The following is a 25,606-nucleotide window of genomic DNA, read 5'->3' as shown; positions in this document are numbered from 1 at the left end:
GTGGTGCAGTGAGAAATATCTAACCAAGAGTTCTGAGCTCTCTCGGGACAGAAGATTTGGAGTCAACTCTTGAGATATTCTACGGCCCGAGACACTCCGTCACTTATTGGACAGTGTGAGGATGTGAAATGTTAATGTAACTCGAACAGGTAATTAGTGCATAGTCTTCAAACCAGAACCCGAACTTTTCCAATTTTAGATTTGGTGGTGCAATTATCAAATTGTTACAATACTCAATTTTGTAAGAATTATTCTGATAATCTTGGCATTGTACTGCTTCTTTAAAACAAGCAAACTCATATTAATTTAAGGCTGAGGACAGAGATGAATTCATAGGGCACACATGGCTCACCATTAATATCACAGATTCAAGATTACCCCAAAATGTTTTAATTTGTCTTTGGTGGCTATTTCAGTACCACCCACTTTTAATCCTGGGTGCGTTTTTTTTTTAACTACATCAATCCACAATAATAGAAATGCAAGTTTGACTGACTGTACTTTCCCTTTTGACACCATCTTGCTTGATTCGCTTCCAGAGAAAATTGACTGCAATTGAGAAGAGCTAACTGGAATTGAAGAATTCCTAAAGAATTACCAACGGCCTCACAGGGGCCAAGAAGAGATTTGATCCAAAGCTACCTCGAGACGTTAGGACTGGAAAACTGTTACAAAGGAGTACCTGTTCTAGCCACTTTATGCCCCCACTTCCAAGGAAACTGGGGTCATGGTTCTATAGTGAAGCCAGCTTCTACCTGTGGAACCACTTTCCAGCAGCTGAGAGTGAAGAAGGCCCTGAGAAAATGCGGTGGCCTGCCAGGACGAAACATGTTGACAAGTTATAACTAGAGGTTTCTCTGTCTCTCTTTCTTAAATCTCTCCTCTGTGCCTAGGAAGTGTATGAGGTGATTCAAACATATAGTGCTGGTGCTGAACCAGGAACCAGTTGGAAGTTGAGATTTTGCTGTGGTTCTTTGGAACTAATTGAACGTTTGTAATCTTTTGCGGTCCAAAAAGGTGTCAGAACTTATAAAAACGTTTTGACTTGAATGTAATCTGTGAAGGGCAGGGCAAAGTTGCCTGTTTTACCCACAACAAATGCATTTTAGGTGGAATCCCTTTAGTTTTAAAAAAAAAACTTTTTGGGACTCTATGGCAGATAGGAAGTTAATGCAAGACCGCATGAAGCCATTTTGGCTACAGTTTCTCTCAAAGCCTCACTCAAGATTTTCCTCCTCCATATTTTTTTAAGACCAAGGATCCATTGTTTGACCAAGATGGACCACCAAGAATTACCTATATGGGGTCCATCGTAAATCAGTAACAAAGGGTGTTGACTTCTAATCACCTGCACCTGATAAACCAATATTGGGTTTTCACTTTCCTGTTTGTTTTCAATGGAACACTTTTTGGTTTTGCTATAGTTCTAATCTCTGTATCTTATTTTCTTCATTTTTGCCATTTTAAACCTTATATAGATTTCTTACTAAGTTGGTTTGCAAATTCTAAATTGTTTCTTAGCTGTTGGTTTGTTGTTTCACATGTACCCAAGGGAAGCGTTGTTTCAAGAGACAGGCTACCCTGGGTGTGCTTGGGATTCATCATAGAGGTCAGATTGCTTGGGATCTCAGTCACGACTCATGTCGAGACCGTAACCTACCTATTGCTGTTCCACTTAATCTGGGAATCAACACAGACCACACATCGCAAATTTAGTGGTATTTGTGCTGCTGATTTAGTTACACAAATTAAATTGTATAAGATTGGATCAATAAGTAGTGTGTTTTTTAGCTCATGTATATCACGTTATTATAAACGTTAACAAAACAACACATTTTTATTTCAAGGGTGTTGCCCAATAGATAATATTTCTCATAATTTAATGGCTTCTTTTTATCTCTCAAGGTCGTCAGATTTGGGCTCTCTTTGGCTTTAGTGGAATTTTATAAGAATGCATTGTAGGCAAAAGTGATGAGTTTCAAAGAAAACTTAATGTATAGGGGGTGAAAGCTTTCTCTTTCTTCTGCTTTCTCAGTATCTTTGTGAATTAAAAGTGCTTTAAAACTGCCCAATGCTTGGGGCTCTATTAAAAGCGAGCCTGTTAACTTTGATCTCTGTGCAACCCTCTGTTTGTGTAGTGATGGGAATTCGAAGTAATGAGAAGTTTACCTCACCAGGCAATTTATAGGTACAATAAATGATTTCCCCCATGCAGTCTCAAGTGGTCAATCTCTCTCACATTTAATGAGAGAAATCCAAGGTTATCACCTGAACATGCAGAATTTGTTGCAGGAGGAACCGAATTATGTTTCTTATGCCTGATTTCCAAGTTTGAACTTGGAAAAGGATGTGCCTACCAGATCCGGCAAATACTGCACCAATGCTATCCCTAGTGGCCTCATACCTCATACGCCTCCTCCCGCTTATGACAGGGCTTTAGTCGGCTGCAACTGTATATATTTACTATATTCCATTACACTGTTTTGTTGTTTATTGACCTGAAGGTCTTTAAAGTAGGTGAAATGCAACCTGTTTTCGTTCTTCAAATAGGGGGCACACTTACATTCCCTCTTCCATCTTATATTTTTTATTTATAAAGTTTTATATAGCGCGAACAAGATCCCGAGCGCTTTACAATAGAATGGAAAGAAGGACATATATAGGATATCGACATCGGGTAAGAATCGGAAACAAGAATGATCGTATAATTACAGGACAATTGAGTGAAGGAGAGTAGTACATACGCCAGGTATATAGTGGGTTATGAAGGGGGGCATGCGGTAGAGGAGAGCAGTATACCACATTCACATCATTAACCAAGACAAATCTCTTAGCACTTGCAATGTGAATAGCACAAATCAATCTTCCAATAATCCTTAGGCTTTTTAGTTTTTCCTTTAATTTTGATTTTTTTCAGTTGCCAGCCTTTCTTTAATTTAGATTTCGGTTCATCTGCCAGCCAACACGTGTTTTGTCAATGGGTGTGTCACCCTATGACTTCCTCAGGGCTGAAAACTAATTAAGACCCATCTTACATATACATCACATTTGTTCACTTTAAATTATACATCCCTTATTTAGATCACCCGTTTGGTCTTTGAACATGCAGCAATGGAATCATGCACTGTCTTATACCACAGCTGGTGTCGCAATACAGTATACATTTGCACATGCTTTAAGTGCTTTATAGAATTAGATTCCTTCGGTTGCCACTACAACCTTTATATTAATTATATATACAATTTAGGAAGTGGCCCGTAATCATCCGTTCATGTTTACGAAACGACCATATCTCGCAATGAGTATGTGATCTTAGTGTACACCTGTAAAGTGTACACTCAAGCTCCGTGCAATTGAAACCGCCAGCCGAGTCAAAGAAGTATGGCATGCAGAACCGTATCGCGAATGAAGGATGTGATGTTAGTATACACCTGTAAGGTGTGCACTCATGCTCCGTGCAACAATGAAAACGCAGGTCGACCGCAAAGTGACATGGTGTGCGGGAACAGATGCATATGTCCGAGCATAACAGAAAGTGAAAAGTCTCACAAGCCTGGAAGACCCGTATCTAGATTATTCGCCTTGTATAAGTATGTGAGTAAATCTATATACACCTCGGTACCTGTATTCTTCAGTATCGATCTAAAAAGTAACAAGGCAAAAGCTCAGGATCAAAAAAGAGTGCTAGTGTCTGATAATCCTGAAGAAATCATTACATAATCTCATCCACGTACCTTAAATCCGTAGTTATTTCCCAAAACTATAGTTATAATATAAGTAGATCGCGAATCCAAGTTCAAGCGGGTATGTGTCACTTGTAACCTACAATGAACAAAACTATACTGAGTAACTAGTCCAGATCTAAATACTACAATAAGTAATTGTATTAATAGCCTGCCAGTTCCTTACCCCAGTGCTGGCAAAAGCTCTGTGACTTCTGTTTTTGGCATGTCCGACCGAATCACGTTCACAATCAGCGCCATCTTGGCCATGTCTTAAATACAAAGACCTATCCATGGTTAGAAAATGGACAAACTAAAGTCTGCACGTGTTGGTTCCACCATCTTGAAGTGTCTGTATCACTCGATTAAATAGATGAGGTTATTATGTGTACATTAATGTGCATGCCTTAATGCATACAAAAATCATTTCTTAAAACATACGTCAGTGTGTGTAGAATTAGTAAAATGTATATAGTAACTGCTGAAATAATATTCTTGTTGCTAACAGACTGAAAGTATGGTCATCTTCCATTGTATGAATTTATACTCCTCATAGGCATCGGACACCTACTGTGATATATCTCTCAAAACCAGAGATGATTGATCGGCCATCGACATCTGTCTTGTGAAACAAGATAATCATATAGCATACAACATAAGAGCTGTGTCCGCTCTGCTTGTTAACCGAGTATAAGGCACCTCATCATGTATATTGTTTGAATAAGAACCTATCATTGTTTTTACTCGAAGTGAAACACCCTGTACTCGTATGAAGACATGACCGCTTCTATATCCATAAATAGCAAATCACTTAACAGGGTATGTAGTGGTAAATGATCACAACGTTTCTTAATTGAGTACAGGTTATACAGATCATATCTAATTTGGAACATTACTGATTCTACATCCATTCACAAAATAGATCCGTAAACATTATTAGCCTAGCATTTTCTTCAGGTATTTTACAACTGCGAGTATCACACTCACATATGCTTAAAATGTCCTCTCCACGACAGGCAAAAACCATCATTACAGGGGTGATGATTATTCAGTCACCCAGAAAATAGTATAATTCCTGGTCTATGTTCAGGCCATATTCAACTGTCTCTAATTTCATGATCCACGTAGCTTCTCTTCCTCTCATGATCAATTCCCTATTACCACCCCTGGCTTCCTTGGGCACATGATCAATTCAGTACAACATAAAGTTCCTATGCATTCCTTGTGACTCGCAATTGTTCATGTGAACCGCCACTGGGCATCTCATGTCACCGGTTTTCTCCGCTCTCACAAGTTCACACACCCTATCCTTGAGAGCGCGGATGATGCTTCCCACATTCATACGGTCACACTTACACACCATAATGTATACCACAAATTAATGTGTGACCTCTGCGGAGAGTCTGACCTGACCTTGGTGGGATAAAATCTTCCAACATTTTATCCGTAGATACCAGTGTTTCTTCAAACATTTGTGATATTTGTTAGACAGTCTTTTATAATTGGGGGTCCCGGTTTTATGGTATTTATTTTTTTGACATTTCCGTCTGTATTTATCCATATTTCTTTTTTGTTAATTTTATCTGTATTTATCCATATTTATTTTGGGTTTTGTGAAAAAATGAAGCTAAAACTGGTATATTTCTACATGTATTTAACTAATAAATATGCACTTATGCTTGAATGCCTGCCAAGTTTCAGAGCTGTGACACCCGCAGAAGATACATCAATGCACTTATATGAAAATATGCAAATTCCAGTATCAACCTTGTGCATATCTACTGCTGTTTAAGACTCTTTACTAAAACTCTTTTTTTTTTTAAACACCTATCAGTCCACACAGCTATTGGCCTGGCAGTCATGGTAGAGAGTATGTAGAATCACTCAAAAAGCAACACAATTTCCGTTTGTATCCACATTTAAAAATAAATACAGGCAGGAAAATAAATGATTTTCAGTCTATTTGTAAAAACGGAAAACTGGTAGCCTTAATTATAATCAATAATGTGATGTATCTGTGTTCTTGTCCCCCATCACCGCTCGAGTACTTAACATATGTTTCCTGTCTATTCCAATGATACTTTTCCTTGCCGATCTTACTACATGTATGTTTAGTCTCTTTCTATGAACCGTGTCTCTATTTCTTGTATACACTTTTGGTATTCATGCTCCTCACTGCAGTTCCTTCTGGCTCTTATCTCACCAAATGGTACCCCATTAATCTGAAAGTTTGGGTGGGCACTGGTAGCATGAAAGGTTGCATTACATGATGGGGGCTTACGGTATAGCCTACTATGTATTTTGTCCCCCTTTATGTACGATTCCACATCTAGGCATTTAACTACTGTATTACTGTGTTTTGATGTAAACCTTAAATCAACTTCATTCTGATTAAGGTTAGTTACAAATTCCTTAAGTTGTGTTTCACTACCTGTCCATATTATTAGGTAGTCATTGATATAACAACCCCAGTACAGTTTATGCACATTTTGCGCCATTCCGGCCCCAGATATGGTCCTTCTCAAATGCACCTATAAAAAGGTTGGTGTACGAGGGGGAAATCTAGGGTCCGTGGCGGTCCACTACAATTGTTTGTACCATGATGCCTCAGATAAAACATATTGTTTCCAAAATCATCTCTGCCATAGAAATCAACATTCGGGTATGTTCTAGAAGTGTCACCGGATTCGTATTCAATATGTGATTCAGAGCATGTAACGCCATTTTATGCGAAATACTGTTATAGAAAGATACCACATACAAGGTTACAATTCACATCCCAGGTTCCCATTGTATATCATTCAGTAGGTTTAAAACATATTTGGTGTCACGAAGTTTCTCCAAAAATGCTTGTAAAAATACATCCACATATTCAGAGAGCCTCTCCGGTGGCCCCCCAATACCTTATACTATGGGTCTTGCTGGAGGAAATCTGACTGCTTATGAATATTTGGAAGTGTGCACAGACAAGGGTATCTCGGTCGGTCTATCTGCAAAGAGTGATTTTCATCAGCAGTCAGTAAACAGTTGTCATACCAGTGTTTCAGCTTGGTGTTAACATTTTTGTCAATTCAAAGATTGGATTACAATCTAGTCTTTTATAGCAGGAAGTATTACTAAGTTGTGAGTAAATAATTAAGTGTCAGAAGTGTGGCACATTAGAGTGCTCCATGACACAAAACATATAGAATAAATAAAAAGGTATTTAAATAAATAAGTGATAAATGGATAAATAAATGCAAGCATAAATAATACATTAGTGGTTAAAGTGTATTATCAATTAAATCCATCAATACATATAGAATATGCACACAAATAAATGTTTGCATACATATGATACTGGGCAAATAAATAGATACATACATACAACAGTACAACCAACAGGTTCCAGTACAGTATAGATATCATAGAGTGACCATACACAGCTATATGAAGGATTCATCAAAATGTCTTCCATACTTAGGTGCCATCATCCCTTTTCCAAGGAGCCATACATTCTTCATGCCTCTTTTCTTTTGTTACAGACATGGATGGCCAGGTATTTCTTTTCGCAAATCGATCTGCCACCAACTATGTGACACTGAAACAAGAAGTGACCTCGCTGATAGGTTTCACCGCCTGCCTACGTGCATTCACAGAGCTAACAGACTATTACACTTACCTTTCTTGCAACAGCCCTACTCAAGACAACAATCTTCTACTTTTTCACGAGCAGTCCAAGGAAAGTCCTTTTTCGGTCCACGTGGGTGGCCCAGTAATGTTCTTCAGAGCTACAAGCCCCTCATTTGACAAAAGCCACTACATATGTGGCACCTGGGATTCATTCACAGGGGTGGTCCAGATGTTTCTCAATGGAAAGCCACTAGCCAGGAAAGTCCTTCAAAAAGGCTACTCCATTCAGGGTCCACTGAATTGTATTCTTGGCCAAGAGCAGGACTCTTTCGGAGGAAACTTTGACATAAACCAGTCTTTTGCGGGTGAAATAGATAATGTACATGTGTGGGATTATGTTTTGTCAGCTGCAGAAATATACCAGGCCTTTATTAATAACAAACAATTAAATGGCAATGTCATCAGCTGGCGGAACCTGGTGTATGACATCACAGGAGATGTGCTGGTGGAGTTGGGGCAACAGAGTAGTTGTGATAACCAGGCATGTTATGGAAGTTCCTCAAGATGTGACGCAAACTAGTGGCTGCAGATCATTTTTATAGATATTTAGTGCCATATTTTGAGTTGCAGAAAGTGGCATTCCTGTTGACAATACTATTCTGGGCTACTAGAAGTGGCCCATTATTTTCAGAACTGGTCATTCTGAAGCTCCCCACCCTGTTGCACAAGTGGCGAATTTGCTGTTGGGAAACTGCAATCATTTTGGGCAGGAACTGCAGGCAGAGGCATTAGAATCTAGAATATAGTCTTATAGCACGCTGCTGGAGGCTATACCAGTTGTTAAAGGCCCTGAACCCGAGGTATAGGCCTGAGCCACAGGCGAGGGCCTATAACGAGGTGAAGGCCTTTAACAACCGGTATAGCCCGAGGCAGAAGGGCTATAAGGCTATTAGAACATTCCACCCCCCAAGAGTAGAATGCTCTAATTTAAAAAGGGAGAAACATGAAGACAAACATTGGAATGTTGAAGCCCCGGCTTATACCAACCATTATAAGTCCGGAGCTACTCCATTGTTTTCAATGAAGTTTCCAACATTCCAATGTTCTAATTAAATTTAAATTTATCTGTACAATTCGTAAAGCATTGGAAGAAAAAACAAGAGTATTTGCAACATTTTGACCCCTCTACTTCATCCCATCCAAAAATCGCTGATTGGCCACATCACACCATAAACCACAAACTTTGAAGAGACTAAAACATGGAGGCAAGTCTTCAAATGGTCAAGACCAAAGCCTTGGAATGACCTGAACCCTACTTTGAGGACTAAACAAAGCTCTCTGTCCTTTAGAAAGCTCTTGGAAACAGACTCATTTAGACTAACCTCTCACTAAGATCTAGACTTTAGGGTAGGAAGAGAGGAATACCAGACAGGCAGAAGGCCTCTCATTCATTGGCACAACTAGTGCTCTCCATGCTCTTGATAATGTCCTCTGACTTGATATGTGTAGTGCTCCGAAGTATCAACAAGTAGCTTGCAGTGTTTTCGAAACAAATATATAAATAACGCATACATTAAAAAAGAGGAATGTATTAAAAATGTCAATACGTGATGGTCTGACACACTGAACGGGCTGGTGGACTCTGAAGTTGGGCTCCTCAGCCCTAGCTAATCGAGGTTTTCCTTGCCTAATGCCTGCCTGCAGCGTCCAGATGTTATGTTATTTATAATATGTATAACTCAATCTCCCACAAGTGCCTTGGCGGTGTTGGAAATAAACACATACCCTCCTGAAACAATAAAACCAACAGGTTAAAAATATAGGATAAAGTTGACAAAACTCGATAATTAAAAAGTAAACTGTTTAGTTTGTTTATGAAAAGGCAAAAGCAGAGATGCTTTTCATAATTCCGGTGGCAGGTCATTCCATACTCTGGCTGAAGCAAATGAGTATACCCTATCTCCAATGTAGGCTGTCAGAGGTACAGATACCTGGAAGTAGCTCTCCTTTGCGCAGCCCACTCAATTAGAAGGTTTTGTTAGGTCAAGTTAATATATGTATTCCAAAATTGAAAAGTGTGTATCAGAGATAAAAATGTGGGTATTTTCAGAACTCATAAGCTGATGTTTGGAGAAAAATGCTTGAATTTTATTTAAAACTGATATTTGACTGATACATAATGTGGTGTTGAGGAAACTTATAACTAATATAATTTCCTTGGTGCCAGAGGCATCACAGATATGGTTGTTATTACCCATGATGCACTATGGTGAGCACTGCTGGAAATCTTTTGTATGGTATCTACTGATTTGATCTGCTTAGATGTGGTAACGATTAACTAATATTTTTGGTAGCTCGGGTGATTTTCACTGAATATAAGTAGCTCTTATTACAGAAAAGTTTGGAGACCCCTGCTTTAGGTAGACTCCTACACAATGGAGCCCTCCTCCAACTTCTTTAGCTAAAATCAGAGTTGAAGCCACGCAGCCCACGACAGAGCTGTGACCGATGTTCCAGCGGCGGATCTACTTCTGGTGGCCAGATTCAGCGTCTCCCACTCTTTTCTGTCTTCAGTGAAGAGCCACACCCAAGAAATATCTTATTGGCTGTGCAGAATGCTACAGCCCACTGTGATTGGCCGAAGTTTGCCCCGTCCCATAGTCGTCGTATCCAAACTCAGCTACCACATGTAATCCCAGTATTTCAACCATACACGTTTATTTAAAAGGATAAAGGCCGCAGTTTATTGGCCGCTTTTATTTGCAAGCGATCATTCATTAATTCACTTGGTGTTGTACATTCAAAGTGGTAGCTTTAAGTCATATCACTTTAAACGTTTGTTACCAACTCTACACCTTTTATTAGGTGATCAATCATTTCTGGTACTTTCACAATTTGCTTGTATGGAGTGATCTCCCTTTTTCTGTTCTCTCCATCATTCATTTGCCATTGGGCGACCACTTCACTGAGCCGAGCTTCATTATCCGTCTACCAGGCATACCTGGTGGCTGTACACTTCAGGAAGAGGTGCTATGTTCAAACAGTCAGGTGTGCCGCAGGCTTATGGAAGCGCTGCCTTATCTGCCTTCTGTCAATTAGCCGTGCCAGGAGGCCCTCCATTTCCGGTAGCCGTGCTTCGTTCACTTCCGGTAGCCATGCCACACCAACTCTCAATTAATCAGACACACAGTGAGCTTACTGAAGTTGCAGTCTGACAATATCACTCAAACTCCCACCCGAGTAGCTGCCCTAGGAAAAAAGCCAAGGCAAAGAGCAGGAGGGCCGAGACACAAAAAGCTGAGTAAATTTCCTGAAGACATTCAAGAGCTAAACCTTTCATTGGTTTGGAAATTGTAAAATAAACAGAAAAGTGTAAACTTTAAAACCCCAGACTAGCTGTGGTGGAGACTCCTCTTTGGCGACAGCCATTTTACCCTTCATGGCAAGTGCTGTGATACTGGTGAGGACAACAGAACCATGGGTCTTACTTTCATGCTCCACGTGGATGCTGTTCACTGTAACATTAAAGACACAGCCAGGCTCCCAGAAACAGGGACACATGGCGGAGATTTTTTCAATGGAAACTAAACTATATTAATCAAAAACTGACCTTTGGGAAGGAAGTGAATAATTTTATTGTACTTTAGTGATCGGTAAATCTGCAGCAGGCTGCCTTGTAGGACCCGAAGCCTGGACCTCTGGTAGAGAACATTTGCCAGTGCCACACATTCATCTCACTCCGGGATCCTGTCGAACATCTAGTGGGAGTGTTCATCAGGGTCTTGCGTTGACAGTATCGCTGAAGGGGAAAAGCCTCTATGCCTAAATGCACCCAGCCTTTGGTTTGTAGTAGAGGTGTGGTAAATATTCTTTTTACCGAAACTGAATTTCATACGGAATCCTTAAAATAAAGTAAAATAGCTCAGAATAACAAGAGGCAGAAATCCGTGGTATAAGAGGTTTCTAAATGGGCTTTATTCCATCCAAAATGGCCGACTCGAGTCGCGGCCTTCAGGTTCCGTCACCACGAGGGTTCAGGAAGTGAAGTACAATACTTTATTGACAAGAAGTAACTTTTATAGGTCATACATTTACAATGAAACAAGTGCAAAAAGGCGTAACAATTGATAAGATAAATTAACATAGTGATACGTAATTGAAACTAGGCGTAATAAGGAGTAAAAAGAAACATGATTGGCTCTCATTATCTTACATAGGTGGATCTATACGATAATACTTAACATGGATGCGTGCGCAGCAGCATGACGTGTGATTGACGTGCAACTAGGGGGTGAAGGGGACTTGACATTTAGCTCTACATGTGGAGACGAGAAGTCTAGGGGGTCATGTCAACCTAATCCCAAATCATATCTAACATCCTATGTTTAGAGAACTATGTTATCCACAAGGAAGGACTCTCGGACAGAATCTATTCTATACTAACTGTATGTGCGTGTACAAGCGTCTAAGTGTCTATATGAGAAGCGAGGGGCAGAAAACTTTCCATGGCAACAGGGCTATGAATCACTTGCAGGAGGACGGAAAGGCTGAGTCCTTTGCTTGTGAGCTAAAGGAAATGTTTACCTAAATCACTAGACAGGAATGCATCGGCTGAAGAGCAAAATAGATAATTCGAAGGTGAAATACAGCTTCTTGGCAGGCAGGCGAAAACTGGCCGAGGCAGGCACCGTTAGCTGCACAGGGAGTAGGACAAAGTTCATGGATACAGATGCGAGCTCAAGCTGAAACTGTCAGAGACAGAGAGCAGGGAAAGGCTTTGAGGAAAGAATCGGGCCTACTTGCCTGAACTGTAAAAATGGAGTACCTTAGCCATATAAAGTCGGTGGCTTTTCATACTTAGGAATTGAATATCCAGCCCATTGATGGCGGATCTGACAGAGAACATGTCGACGGTAGACACACATATGTTTGCGTCTTGGAAACTGGAACTGGAGGGAACATACATGTACTTGTGACATGCACATAAAATCGTTGGGGTCCAAGATAGGGGACATAACTGATCAGGAAAATCCACATTTCCACATTCCCTCCTTGTCCCCTACTTGCCCTTCAAGAGATATCAATCTTCATTATTCCATCGATTTGCTCATGGAGCATCATTTCTTCTTCCTTCTTTTTCCGGCATTTTGAACGAGAACTTTGATATGGAATGCATGATGTGGCACACAGACCACAAATCGCTGGTCCACATTGCAGGCATAAACAACAACTAAAGAGCATAAGAAGGCCAATACCTAGGAAGGATAGAACTCTCCATCCCCAGGCTGATATCACACTCCAAAACCACCCGGACCACGTCCAAGTGCCTGGATTCTCGTGTATCTGGCTTACAATCTTATGAAGGCGTGTTATAGCTTTATATACAGATGGCGAATTTTCTGGTATGAATATGCAGCAGCTGGATCCGATGACCCTGCAAGCTCCGCCCCTATCGGCCAGGATGACGTCAAGGACAAGACGATTCTGGAGAACAACAATTCTCATCACTGATTGTTCCTCTGTCAGATTGCCTAGGGCGGTTATAGTCTCGTTTACTACAGCTTCAAGAGTCTTGGTGAGTCTGCGTATCAGCTTACTATTTGATATAGTACCTATATAGGGAAAGATACCTTTATTGAAATCTACATACTTGTCCCATGCCGTCTCAGTATAATCGACAACTGGGAGATCTCTACGCTCTCTTTTGTGTACTAAATGAACATTTCGATAATAATCAGGGGGAGCTAGGAAAACAGGTGGCAAAAGGAATGCTATGTAACAGGTACCATCCCAATCTAGAGGCAGACGCATATATGCCGTCTGACCACATATAAAGTAAGAATGGCGAGAAGCTCTAAATGAAGATTTCCCTTGATCACTATATTCTACTGTAGTAACGCATTTGCTATGGCCCATGTGTATGGAACCAACTTTTCTCACACATAATTCACCCTTAACTGGAAATACTGACATAGTGGGCAGAATTAATTCAACTTCGGATTTGACGTTCAAAATCATGAGGTTAGGCGTAAAATTACCTAATTTATACACTTCATTTTCTAAATCAGTTCCTGTTCTACTGGGGTGACCTTCCTTATTAGGGTGACAGACTTTGAATAAAACTAGATTCAGATTTCCCCATATCCAATGTTGTTGATAAACTGCTGTGTCTGGGTCTATGGAATTTAGTAAACTAAACCATGCTCCACAGGAGCCATTGTGTGTGAACGGATGTGGAAAGAAAGGCAGAACTCCTTTGTTATTCTGATAGGGAGGGAGTCGGCCACACACCCAACAATTGGTGGCATTACTAGTCTGATGGGAATGATGTAACATACTAATGAAGGTGTTATTGCGCAGCGCAAGTCTATAAGATAGTTCATGTGGCGGTAGGTCACTAAAAGAATGTTCAGCAGTAATATTATAAACATGTCTAGAAATAGGATGATATATGTGCAAAATCACACTCGTAATGATTATTAAAACACTCAATAAAAACAGAATTAATAATGTCCTCACACAGTAGCTACGCAGTGATTTACAATACGCCTGTCGTTTCAACATTTCTCTGGTATTTTCTCTACTCAGGTCCAAGGGATACATGTCAGAGACAATTCAACCGCTTCACCTTGGAGAGGACTTAAACAATCAAATTGCTCGACTGTTTGGGCCTAAGTTTTAATTTATAGTTCTGAGAGTCATTCCTTTCAACAAAGGGAAGTTTTGAATCAGTCTGTGAGGGAGTGCAGGGCACAGTGTCTATATCCGAGGATAGTCCATGAAATTTCTTAACGTGACTGGAATGTATCCATCCTTTGCGGCCCTCCACTTTCACGGCTGTTCTTGTGGTCAGCAGGACTAGCTTCGGTGTTTTCCACCTGGGCTCCAATTGGGTTTTCCGATCGAAATTCCTCACAAACACCAGATCCCCCGGAGCAACGTCATGGGGTTTCACCTCAGTGTTGTCAGGAAAAGCTGCAGCTACCTGTGAACGACAAGATCGTAGTGCAGACATCAAGGAAGCCAGGTAATCTGTCAGCATATTACAATTAACATCAGTTATTTTACGTGGTACAGGCGTCCCCCACATATTTGGTGGCCTTCCGAAGATCACCTCATACGGGGATAGCCCTGTTCGAGAGTGTGCTACCATTCTTATGTAAAATAGTGCAACTGGTAAGGCTACTATCCAGTCAACACCTTTCTCCTTACATATTTTAGACAATCTGATTTTCAAAATTTGATTATGTCGTTCCACGAGACCTGCTGCCTCGGGGTGTCGGACACAGTGGAACTTCCACTGATATCCCAACAAAAGTGAGACATGTTTCATTAATTCGGATGAGAAAGGCTGGCCGTTATCTGAATATACAACACGTGGTAGCCCGTACCGTGGGAAGAATTCTCGAACTAACTGTTTGGCAGTAGTCGGGGCCGTGTAATCTGATACTGGGTACGCCTCAGTCCATCGGGAGAGAGCGCAGACAACTACAAGAACATATTTGAATCCTCGACATCGTTCCATCTGGATATAATCCATTTGGAGCACTTCAAAAGGATGATCAGGAGTCTGGAATCCACCCTGTTCTACGGGAACACTTTTTCCCGGGTTGAACTGACAACATATCATACAGGTACGGACCTTTTGTTTAGCTGCTGCTCGTAAATGTTTATTGAACCAAATGTGTTGAATGCTATCTAGCATAGCTTTTTCTCCTAAATGCGCCGGGCTGTGAATTGTAGCTATAATGGCTTGGACCATAGAGTCAGGAAGAAACCATACAGATTTCTCCTTCGTCATCCATCCCTGATCTGTCTGGATCCCTCCTAGTTCAGTCCATTTCTTTAATTCTTCTGCAGTAGCATGTGTCTGTATGTCAATTACGTCAAGTGCGGGATCCTTAATTGTCATACACTGTGTTGGTGTCTGAACTATTGGCTTTGTCATGTCTAATGTGCGATTCTGAGCAGTCTGTGTAGCTGTTCTGTCAGCTAAATCATTGCCTTGAGAAATGATATCAGTAACCTTCGTGTGTGCTTTACATTTCATAATCGATATAGCAGTGGGTAGATGTATTGCGTCTAACAAGGCATGAATGAGGGGTCCGTGCTGAATGTGGGCACCATGGGAGGTTAAATAACCTCTCTCTCGCCACAGTACGCCGAAGTCGTGTACAACTCCGAATGCATAACGTGAGTCAGTGTATACATTAACTTTCTTATTTGTGGCTTGAATACAGGCTTGTGTTAGAGCAATAAGTTCCGCTGCTTGGGCTGACAAAGTATCTATACAATTTGTCTCAATAACTTCAGTGTCTGTTGTGACTGCATACGCGGCCACTAAATCTCCTGTACTTGTTCTCATGCACGATCCGTCTACATACAACGTCAGGTCTGGATCTAACAATGGAACGTCTGTCAAGTCTTGTCTAGGTTTCGTCTTTATTTCAATGATTTCAACACAATCATGAGCTAGTGGGTCTGTTCCAATTACAGGTAATAGTGTAGCAGGATTCAATGTATTACACCGTCGGATCTCTATGTGTGGTTGAAACAATGTTAGTTCATAACCGGTAAGTCTTGCTATGGTCAAGTGTTGTGTTTGTGTTCGGTTCACAAGAACCTCTACTGCATGTGGTACTTGTACTGTCAATGGATGTCCTAATACTATGGCATCGCTTTGTCTGATTGCTAAAGCTGTCGCCGCCACTGATTTCAGGCATGCAGGCAAAGCCTGAGCTACGGGATCTAATGTACTGGAAAAATAAGCACATGGCTTGCGTGATCCTGCTTGATCCTGAGTGAGTACTGACAAGGCAGTACCTTCACGTTCTGTAACAAAAAGTGTAAAATGTTTGCTATAACATGGTGTTGCTAAAACAGGTGCTTGACATAAAGCTTCCTTTAGGCTTTCAAAAGCTTGTGTATGTTCCTGAGTCCAAGGGAGAACAGTCGATGTGGCTGCCTCCTGTGTGGTTAGCTGAATGAGTGGTTTTGCTAGAAATGCGTACTGAGGGATCCACTGCCTACAATATGAAGTGAGGCCTATAAAAGCCCGCACTTCCTTTTGTGTCTGGGGTATTGACATGTTAGTAATTAACTGGATGCGATCTGGTGTAAGCTGCCTTCCCTCCTTGGACAGCGAGTGACCAAGATAAATAACTCGCTGGACACAGAATTGCAGCTTAGAAGGAGACACCTTGTGCCCCTTGTCGGCTAGAAAATGTAAAACTGTCAGAGAAGCCTTTTCACATTCACGTTCGCTTCTCGCGGTGATCAGCAGATCATCGACATATTGAAGCAGTGCAGTATTGACTGGCATGTGGATACTGTCAAGTTCTCGTTTCAGTGCTTGGCTGTAGATGCTGGGGCTTTCTGTGAATCCTTGGGGAGCGCGTGAGAATTTAAAGCTGCGCCCATTTAAACTGAATCCGAACAAATATTGGCTTTCCGGATCTATTGGGACGCTGAAAAAGGCATTCTTGAGATCAATTACAGTAAAGAATGTTGCTTCGGAATCAATTGCTGTCAATAATGATGATATATCAGGGACCACAGGAAATTGTGGTACAATGCACTTGTTTAGTTCACGCAAATCAATAACCAATCGGTATACTGGTGGGGCAGTAGGATCAGTTCGTTTAAGAATCGGAATTATCGGTGAATTACATACATTGGAGTCTGTTTCTACAACTACTCCCTGGGCAATTAGCTCATCAATAATTTTCAGCAAAGCCACTACAGCATCATGTGGCAACTTGTATTGTCGCATTCGTGGTAGTACCACTCCTGCTTTCAATGTGACTCGGTATGGTGTAATGTTCATGCAGCCAACATCCGTAGGGCCTTGTGCCCATAGATGTACTGGTAAAGTCTGTAGTCGGGGATCCATGTCCCTAGACACATAGTGACCTTTAAAATCACGTAGAAACAACCTTACTCCTTCCGGAGAACAACATATTATGGCTCCTAGTGCTTTCAGAGTTTTAATTCCTAACAGATTTTCTGGGCATGATTTAGTAAGCAATAAATCTGTAGTTCGTGTCAAAGGTCCTATCGTAAGTGGGAGAGGCTGTGATACTTCATTAACAATAGGTTTTCCTGAAAAACCAAGGGAAACATTTTGAGAGCCTGAGAGGGGTGCCCCTGGAACTTCACTACGTTTTATAGTTGTTCGACTTGCCCCTGTATCGAGTAAGAATTTTCTATCTTGACCTAACAATTCACTATGTACATACGGTCCTTCTTGATCTACAGGAATCTCGATGAGCGGTAAGTCAACTTCCCTCTCTAGGCTTGTTCATGCGTAACGCTGATACTCAGGATATTCATATTGTGCAGTCTGATACATTTGTCGTGTTGTGGTTTGTGTGGCAGTAGCAGGCAACGGTGGTGCAGCTGGCACAAACTGTATGGGCTGCTGTGAGGCTGGCATGGACTGTTGCTGAACTGGCATGGACTGTCCATGCTGCATAGCTCCTTGTTCATTCTGATCTTGTCTAACTAATCGTGGTCTCTCTTTTGCAATACCTGTAGCTATATTACGTTTCAGGACTGGACAATCGTGTACATAATGGCCTAGTTGCTTACAGTAATTGCAGGTTCCTTTTACGGGAGCTGCAGAATCACCAGAATGTGTCACACCCTTTTTGTGACCCTCTGCTGGTACTGTCTGAGAAACTAGCATTTTCATTTTTGTATCCTTCATGCGTCTATGCTCGTGTTCTTGTTCATCCCTAATTCTATTGTGATGATACTGTAACATTTGTAGCATTTGTGACGGAGTGTTACTTTGCCAGGTACTCTCGAATTTCAATATTCTATTCTTCACTGGAGGCAATGCATTTTCCACTAATTTTGTCACAAATAAATGTGGATATGAGTCACTACTTGCTTTTATACCACTGTTTATACCAAAACATTTTTCAAATCGAGCATAATAATCGCTTGTGTCTTCATCTTGCTTTTGTTTGCAGGCTGTGATTGCACCCCAATCTTCCTTTTTTGTAGTTAATAGACGTGGCAGTACCTGTACTAGTAAACCTGGTAACAGTTTAACTTTATCCCCGAGCCCTGAACCTGCAGTTCGGGCCCTTTCTTCCTCTGCTAATGCTGTCCAGTCTATCTTTTGGTCTCCCACTTCCCACTCTTTTTCTTTCAGTTTTTCATAGATGCCAGCAGGCAAAAGCACCTTTAATATCGTCATAATATCAGGAAAGGTGTACTCTCCCATTAGTAACATGTCTTTAATTTCTCGGTGGAAACCCGCTGGGTCTTTGTCATGACTAGGTACTACTTTCTTCATTTCTAATAATTCCATTTTTGATATGGGTGTGTAAACAAATACACGGTGAAACTCATTGTCTTCGCCTTTTATTGGGTGCACTTCTCGTAAAGGATTTTGTCTATCCATATAGTACGGCGTTCTTTCTCTGTGGGGCAGCGAGAGAGAATCCGGATTTACAAAAAGGACATACTGTTTACGTGACACTAATATCTCTTTAATTAGCTTGTTACTAGAACCTCTCCATCTGTTCGTGAGTAGTTCCGTTAATATATCAGGTAGAGGACCAGGGTCAGCATGTTGGCTCTTATATAATATAAGGAGTTGCTGAATCATATAGCTTCCAGCTAAACGTTGTTCATCTGCACTGAGATTAAAAAACGTGTGTGCTACGATCTCATCACCGTATATTTCAGGACTGTCAATCCAGTGAACAGCTGATCTGGCTAATTCTTGCTCATCCATGGAATCGAGGAGGTGGTAACCCCTTCGTTCTCGTAGTATTTTATCTGCGGCTTGAAACAAACGTTCAGGAGACTTCAGATTTATTACAGGCGTCGGATACGTTCTGCTATTATTTGGGCATACAGAGTGTATGGGATCAGAAAAACATCTAGCATTATTACAGGATCTTCCTCTGCCTACATAGGCTATGGTCTCTGACTGTCTTGCGGAATTCCCTGATTCGGACACTTCATCTTGCTCGAACTCGTCTGTTCCCAATCTTTCTTCATGAATACGCTCTATTTCTCTACGGATTTTTCGGCACATGGCTATTATACAATTTTGCTTATCGTGTCTCCCTTCTGATATATTCTGGCTCCATCTTGTAAGAATAAGCATTGCATTCGGGTCTACCCCCGGACGGTCTTGATTTCTGATCACACAGTTTATGAGGAAACGTAACAGTTCCCCCTGTATCTCTACTTTCTGGAATTCCATAGCTCTGTTAATACATCCTGGATCTCGTCCTGTTTGAACAAAATGGTATATGTTATCTAGATGCGTAGTCATTCCTGGTAACCTTGCTAAATACTCTGCGGCTCGCCTGATGCGTAATGATGCCAGGACCATTTCGTCCTCTTTACCAACCACCGGGTCATATCTACAATTTACAAGGAGTTCCTTAAGCGTACGTTCACTTACGAATTTAGGTGTACGTGAATGCGCTGATTCTTGAAAGACAAGTTTATTTATTCTGGGTGGTGTAAAGGTATTGCTAGCACCTCCCGTGGCCCCATCTGGGGCATCGGGTGTGAATGGGTTCGTTGAACGTGACACAGCAACTATGGGTGTCGATACCACTGTAGAATCGACTGCGGGGACAGATGTGCTTGCCGAAGCTTGTATCGGGACTTGCTGTTGCACGGGGTCGGATACCTGATCCTGACGTTGAACCCCTCCGCCAGACGGTCTATGTAGTGTGGCGTTAGTATACTCGGGAGCTGTGTCGTCTAGATATGAGGAAAGAAAAACATCTTCTGCGGTTCTGGGATGCCCTTTTTGATGTACCTTAATTGGAAATAACGGGGGTGGCAAGTCTTTTGGCATCCCTGGAACAGCCTTTGGTAGTCCTTCGGTTAGAAGGGGATACATACCATTCATAAGAGCATTTCTTTGTCTATTTACTTGTTCTGACTTCACTCGGATACCTTCCTCAATTAATAGATCTACTTGAACTTTATTTGAACTTTCTTTACTCCTCTCTTCTTGTCTACGTGCTTTTTCTGTACGTCTATGAGATTCTTTACGCCATAACTCAACAGCGTCTTTCTGTGACTGTCTGACCTTTCTTTTCCATAACTCTTCCTCCACTTTCATGATGCACTCTGCATCCCAGGTTCCCGCTGCGGGCCACCTTTGACTTTCCGGCAATCCCTTGGTATAATCTACCCATAGATCAAGAAACAATATGGCATCTAAGCCATGCTTGTGGTACATAAAATGCCCTGGAGTGTCCCTAGGAGGAATAGGAACTGCTTCTTCAAGCACCCCTTTTCTGGTAGTAATCTGTCTTAACTTCGAGAAGAGCGGCATATTGACAACTGATCTGATACTTACTCTTGAATTCACTTAATACGAAAAACACAATAATGAACAGCGAACAAGGAACAATCATTCATACCACAATATGCAAGACATTTGAACACTTTTAAACATTAAACATTAAACATTTTAACAATAACCGACAATGATGACAGTCTGCCTAACTAATCACCACGCTGAATTCTTGACAATAACTGAATACTTCGGAATACTTGATATACTGCTAAACAGTACATATACACTGCTAAACAGTGCCGACCGGATTTGTGTACCCAAATCCGTCTTGACCGGCACAACCTATGTGCGCGTCAACACGCCTCCCCGGCGATGGTACTCACCGAGTAGCTCCTTGAAACGGAAGGCCTCAGAGAATGGACAGGACTCGATAACTGCGGATAGCGGACCCTCTGGACATCGGGGTTTCGAAAAACCTGGTGGGCTTCTGTATACCTCGGATCTTGCTCTCTCAGCTAGGCTCTGGTCGGGATACTTCGCACTTCTCACCGCCTCGTCTGGGTTGATCGCAGCCTCAGTCGCCCCCGCTTGACCGGAGGGAGCTTACAGGAAATCCTGCTGGTACGCGTTTATGGTCCGTCCAGCTGTGGCAGGAGACCGGGCCTGCAACGCACCGCCGGCGCGTGAGATGAGAAAGTGTCCCTGTTCGGGCGCCATTATGTGGTAAATATTCTTTTTACCGAAACTGAATTTCATACGGAATCCTTAAAATAAAGTAAAATAGCTCAGAATAACAAGAGGCAGAAATCCGTGGTATAAGAGGTTTCTAAATGGGCTTTATTCCATCCAAAATGGCCGACTCGAGTCGCGGCCTTCAGGTTCCGTCACCACGAGGGTTCAGGAAGTGAAGTACAATACTTTATTGACAAGAAGTAACTTTTATAGGTCATACATTTACAATGAAACAAGTGCAAAAAGGCGTAACAATTGATAAGATAAATTAACATAGTGATACGTAATTGAAACTAGGCGTAATAAGGAGTAAAAAGAAACATGATTGGCTCTCATTATCTTACATAGGTGGATCTATACGATAATACTTAACATGGATGCGTGCGCAGCAGCATGACGTGTGATTGACGTGCAACTAGGGGGTGAAGGGGACTTGACATTTAGCTCTACATGTGGAGACGAGAAGTCTAGGGGGTCATGTCAACCTAATCCCAAATCATATCTAACATCCTATGTTTAGAGAACTATGTTATCCACAAGGAAGGACTCTCGGACAGAATCTATTCTATACTAACTGTATGTGCGTGTACAAGCGTCTAAGTGTCTATATGAGAAGCGAGGGGCAGAAAACTTTCCATGGCAACAGGGCTATGAATCACTTGCAGGAGGACGGAAAGGCTGAGTCCTTTGCTTGTGAGCTAAAGGAAATGTTTACCTAAATCACTAGACAGGAATGCATCGGCTGAAGAGCAAAATAGATAATTCGAAGGTGAAATACAGCTTCTTGGCAGGCAGGCGAAAACTGGCCGAGGCAGGCACCGTTAGCTGCACAGGGAGTAGGACAAAGTTCATGGATACAGATGCGAGCTCAAGCTGAAACTGTCAGAGACAGAGAGCAGGGAAAGGCTTTGAGGAAAGAATCGGGCCTACTTGCCTGAACTGTAAAAATGGAGTACCTTAGCCATATAAAGTCGGTGGCTTTTCATACTTAGGAATTGAATATCCAGCCCATTGATGGCGGATCTGACAGAGAACATGTCGACGGTAGACACACATATGTTTGCGTCTTGGAAACTGGAACTGGAGGGAACATACATGTACTTGTGACATGCACATAGAATCGTTGGGGTCCAAGATAGGGGACATAACTGATCAGGAAAATCCACATTTCCACAGAGGGGTAAGAAAGTAAAGTAAATTAAATTATGCTCAGTGGACAACATAGTGTGCAAAAGTGCCAGCGATGGGCCTGTCTCTCCGTTTCCCCTTGCGGGGGAGGCGGCCAAGGGGCCAAGTCACTGCAATGGGCGAGGCCACAGTAATGCAGAGCAGCGTCAGCGCATCCTTGAAGATGGCACCAAAATCCCTATGTCACACCTGAAAATCACTGCTAGTGAGAGACCGTAGCTGGTGTGAGTCTCACTCAAGCCCAGGAGCACACCTGTGGTGGTGGCTTGATGAGGGGCCCAAGCCCCCCGGAAGGCACAGTCGGCCAAGATAAGAGCCTAATATGGCCCATCAATGCTGCTCAACACTCTTGAGGCATTTACGGCTCTACTTCTGAGCCAGTACTGCTGGGTATCAGTGCAACCTATCGCTGTCCGAGGACAGTGCTGCTCATTGCAGTCTGTGGCCAATGTTGATTATTTTATTACTGTCTGTGGCCAATGTTGATTATTACTGTCTGTGGCCAATGTTGATTATTACTGTCTGTGGCCAATGTTGATTATTACTGCCTGTGGCCAACTTTTCTCTTTATTGTCCAGGGTCAGTACTGCTGATGCCGTCTCGTGCCAATGCTTGTCAAGATGTGTAGCACCAGTGCTGATCATTACTCCCTGTAGCCCATCAGGCTCATATAAAGAGGTCGAATATAACTTTTTTCTGTCTAGCATTAATGCTAGGATTAATGCTATTAAAACTGTCTTGAACCAATGATGCTTGTCATTGCTGGTCACAGCCGATCATTGCTGTCTGTGGCAAACTGTGGTATAATGTGTGTGGTAGATAAACAAATATAGCTAATACTTATCTTTAATAACCGAGGACCGTGTGTCTTATGTCGAATGAGCGATTTGTGCCTTTTTTTACGCTTTCAAATTGTTATATTTTACAGACTTTGGAGGATGGAGGATTGTTCATCAGGGCGACAGAATAAATTACTCCGTCCCCATGACTGAAATCAAATTCCCAAAATGTACAGATGTCCGTCGGTCCCGATCTCTTAACATTTTGTAAATATTTGACGGACACGACAAAGAGGGAATCTGTGTTTGATGTCCCTCACCTACCGGTTTTTATCTGGCAGTGACAAACAGCAAAAGAAAGCCATCCAAATGCCCATGGTAAACCGGGTGGTTGGACATTTGGCTTACCTCTGACGGGCCATACTCTGTCGATCGATCGGAGGACTATGTAGGCGATGGAGCCAGAGTATTCTCCATTGTCACCATACTGTTGGTCCGTCCACCTGTAAATCAGGCCTGTCGACTGTGAGTATGGCGAAGAGGGTACCCCGTCATCGTTGCAACGTCGAACTCTCTCCACCAAATTCTAATTCAGCCCATAGTGTGTATCCATGCACGAAGTCAGTGAGATTTTAAGTCATGCCTAATTTCATGCAATACTGTATTTAGTTTATGTTACATTAATTTAAAAATAAATTCTTCACTTCCTACTATGACATTTTTCTTCACTTCCTCCTATGACACTTTCTGGAGTTAAAGGTCACGTGACATCACGCCCCATGATATAATCAAATATGCAAAATTACACTCACCCCGAAGGAGCATACTCTTTATAGCAAACTCAGGAAAACTGTGAAACAGAGTAAGAAAGACAGCTTAGCTTCAGTCGGTGCAGCTCACCAGGTCCAACTGATAAACAAGACGTTCAGGTACCAGGTCAAGCGAGCACGTCCTCATGACAAGGGAGGCGAGCTAACTATGTCTGTTACATGGACATTTACATTTGAATGTGATGGGTTTGTTAGGTGTCCTGTTCCTAGGACATGATTTACCGTATTAATTTAAGGAATGTGATGCAGAATAAAAAGGTGATGGGGTTCTATATCAAGAGGAGTGGCATTATAAAGGATGCTACCACACCGGGTTTGTCTGAAAATGTATGACATTCTGATACAAAATTGTTTTCTTTTTGCATTTAACTTATTGAGTACTTTTGATCATTGTTGTTATTGAAATTGAATATGCTTCCTGTGATGTATAATGCTGAATTAATTGTTTGTATGCCATCTTGTATAGCACAGATCTAGCTGAGCGCCATTCAGAGTAAAAGGCAAAGAGATGGTCAGCATGGGATTGTGCTGATAGCCACCAGAGATGGCGAGCTTGTCATTAATTCGAAATAAAAACTCCAATTGGTAGCCTTTGTTGCATCCTTTATAATAATGTTGTATTGATCAATGATGGAACATGGAATGGAGGGATAGAATGTTTAGAGTCAATGCAGCAGGACACTTTGGCTCAGAAAGTTGCTGCCTGCCGGTCGATGTGGGCGGGCCTCTGCTGAAGTGTTGTTACACCATCGATAAATCTTAATACATCCATGAGCCATATTACACAAGTGCCCCAGCGGTGCTATGGGTATTTGCGCCTGCTTTCTCGCCCTGGGGCACTTTGGTATTACAGAAGGGGCCACAAATGCTTGTGCAGCCCCTTCTGTAATACCGATAGCTCTGGCGCACACATTGAGTGCCAGCTCCATCACCAGAGAGTGTTCCCTCATTTGCACGGGGGCGTGAGCCAATGCAATTGAGGGAATTCCTGTGCCTCTGCCCCTGTGCCGTATTATAGATGTGGGTGTAGAGGCAAAGAAGCTGTCAGGAGGCGCATTACCAGTGTGCCACCTATAAGGTGGCTCACTGTCAGTGCGCCCCCACATGGCAGCCCTCTGGAGGGGGGAAAGGGGGTCCCATGGACCTCTGGACATGCCCTTCCTGGCGGGTGCAGTCACTCACTGCACCCTCCTGCAAGGGGATCTCTCCCCTCTTAAAAGTGGAGTCGCGTTGCCACTTGCACTGTAAAACAAGGAGTGGCTTCAAAGCTTTTCACATGAATACGCTGTCCCCAGTGCAGCATGAGTTCGCAGCTGCCCTGGGGGCCGCGCATGTATCCTAATACGGTGCATCTTCCTTGTTTGTACCAGGCGCACCTTTTAAAAGGTGCGCCCGGCCCGGCACAAACAAGGAAAATGCCCCACGTGTACGATGGCCCCAAGTCTTGCAAACTAAAGT

General features: G+C 42.1%; 1 protein-coding gene across 2 annotated transcripts in view; it reads left to right on the top strand.

Moving 5' to 3' along the window:
- The window catches only part of LOC146772560 (mucosal pentraxin-like), a 30,588-nt gene extending 22,674 nt beyond the window's left edge, over positions 1-7,914 (top strand). For both annotated transcript variants that reach the window (XM_085639619.1, XM_085639620.1), the window contains one exon: positions 7,247-7,914. In XM_085639619.1, coding sequence (XP_085495745.1) covers positions 7,247-7,914 — 668 coding nt within the window. The remainder of the gene's footprint in view (positions 1-7,246) is intronic.
- Positions 7,915-25,606: the final 17,692 nt, after the last annotated feature.

This window comes from Triturus cristatus, chromosome 12 (genome assembly GCF_964204655.1).
Source record: "Triturus cristatus chromosome 12, aTriCri1.1, whole genome shotgun sequence".
NCBI lineage: Eukaryota > Metazoa > Chordata > Amphibia > Caudata > Salamandridae > Triturus > Triturus cristatus.
The sequence above is the reverse complement of the archived record's forward strand: the minus strand, read 5'-3'. Positions and strand labels throughout refer to the sequence as shown.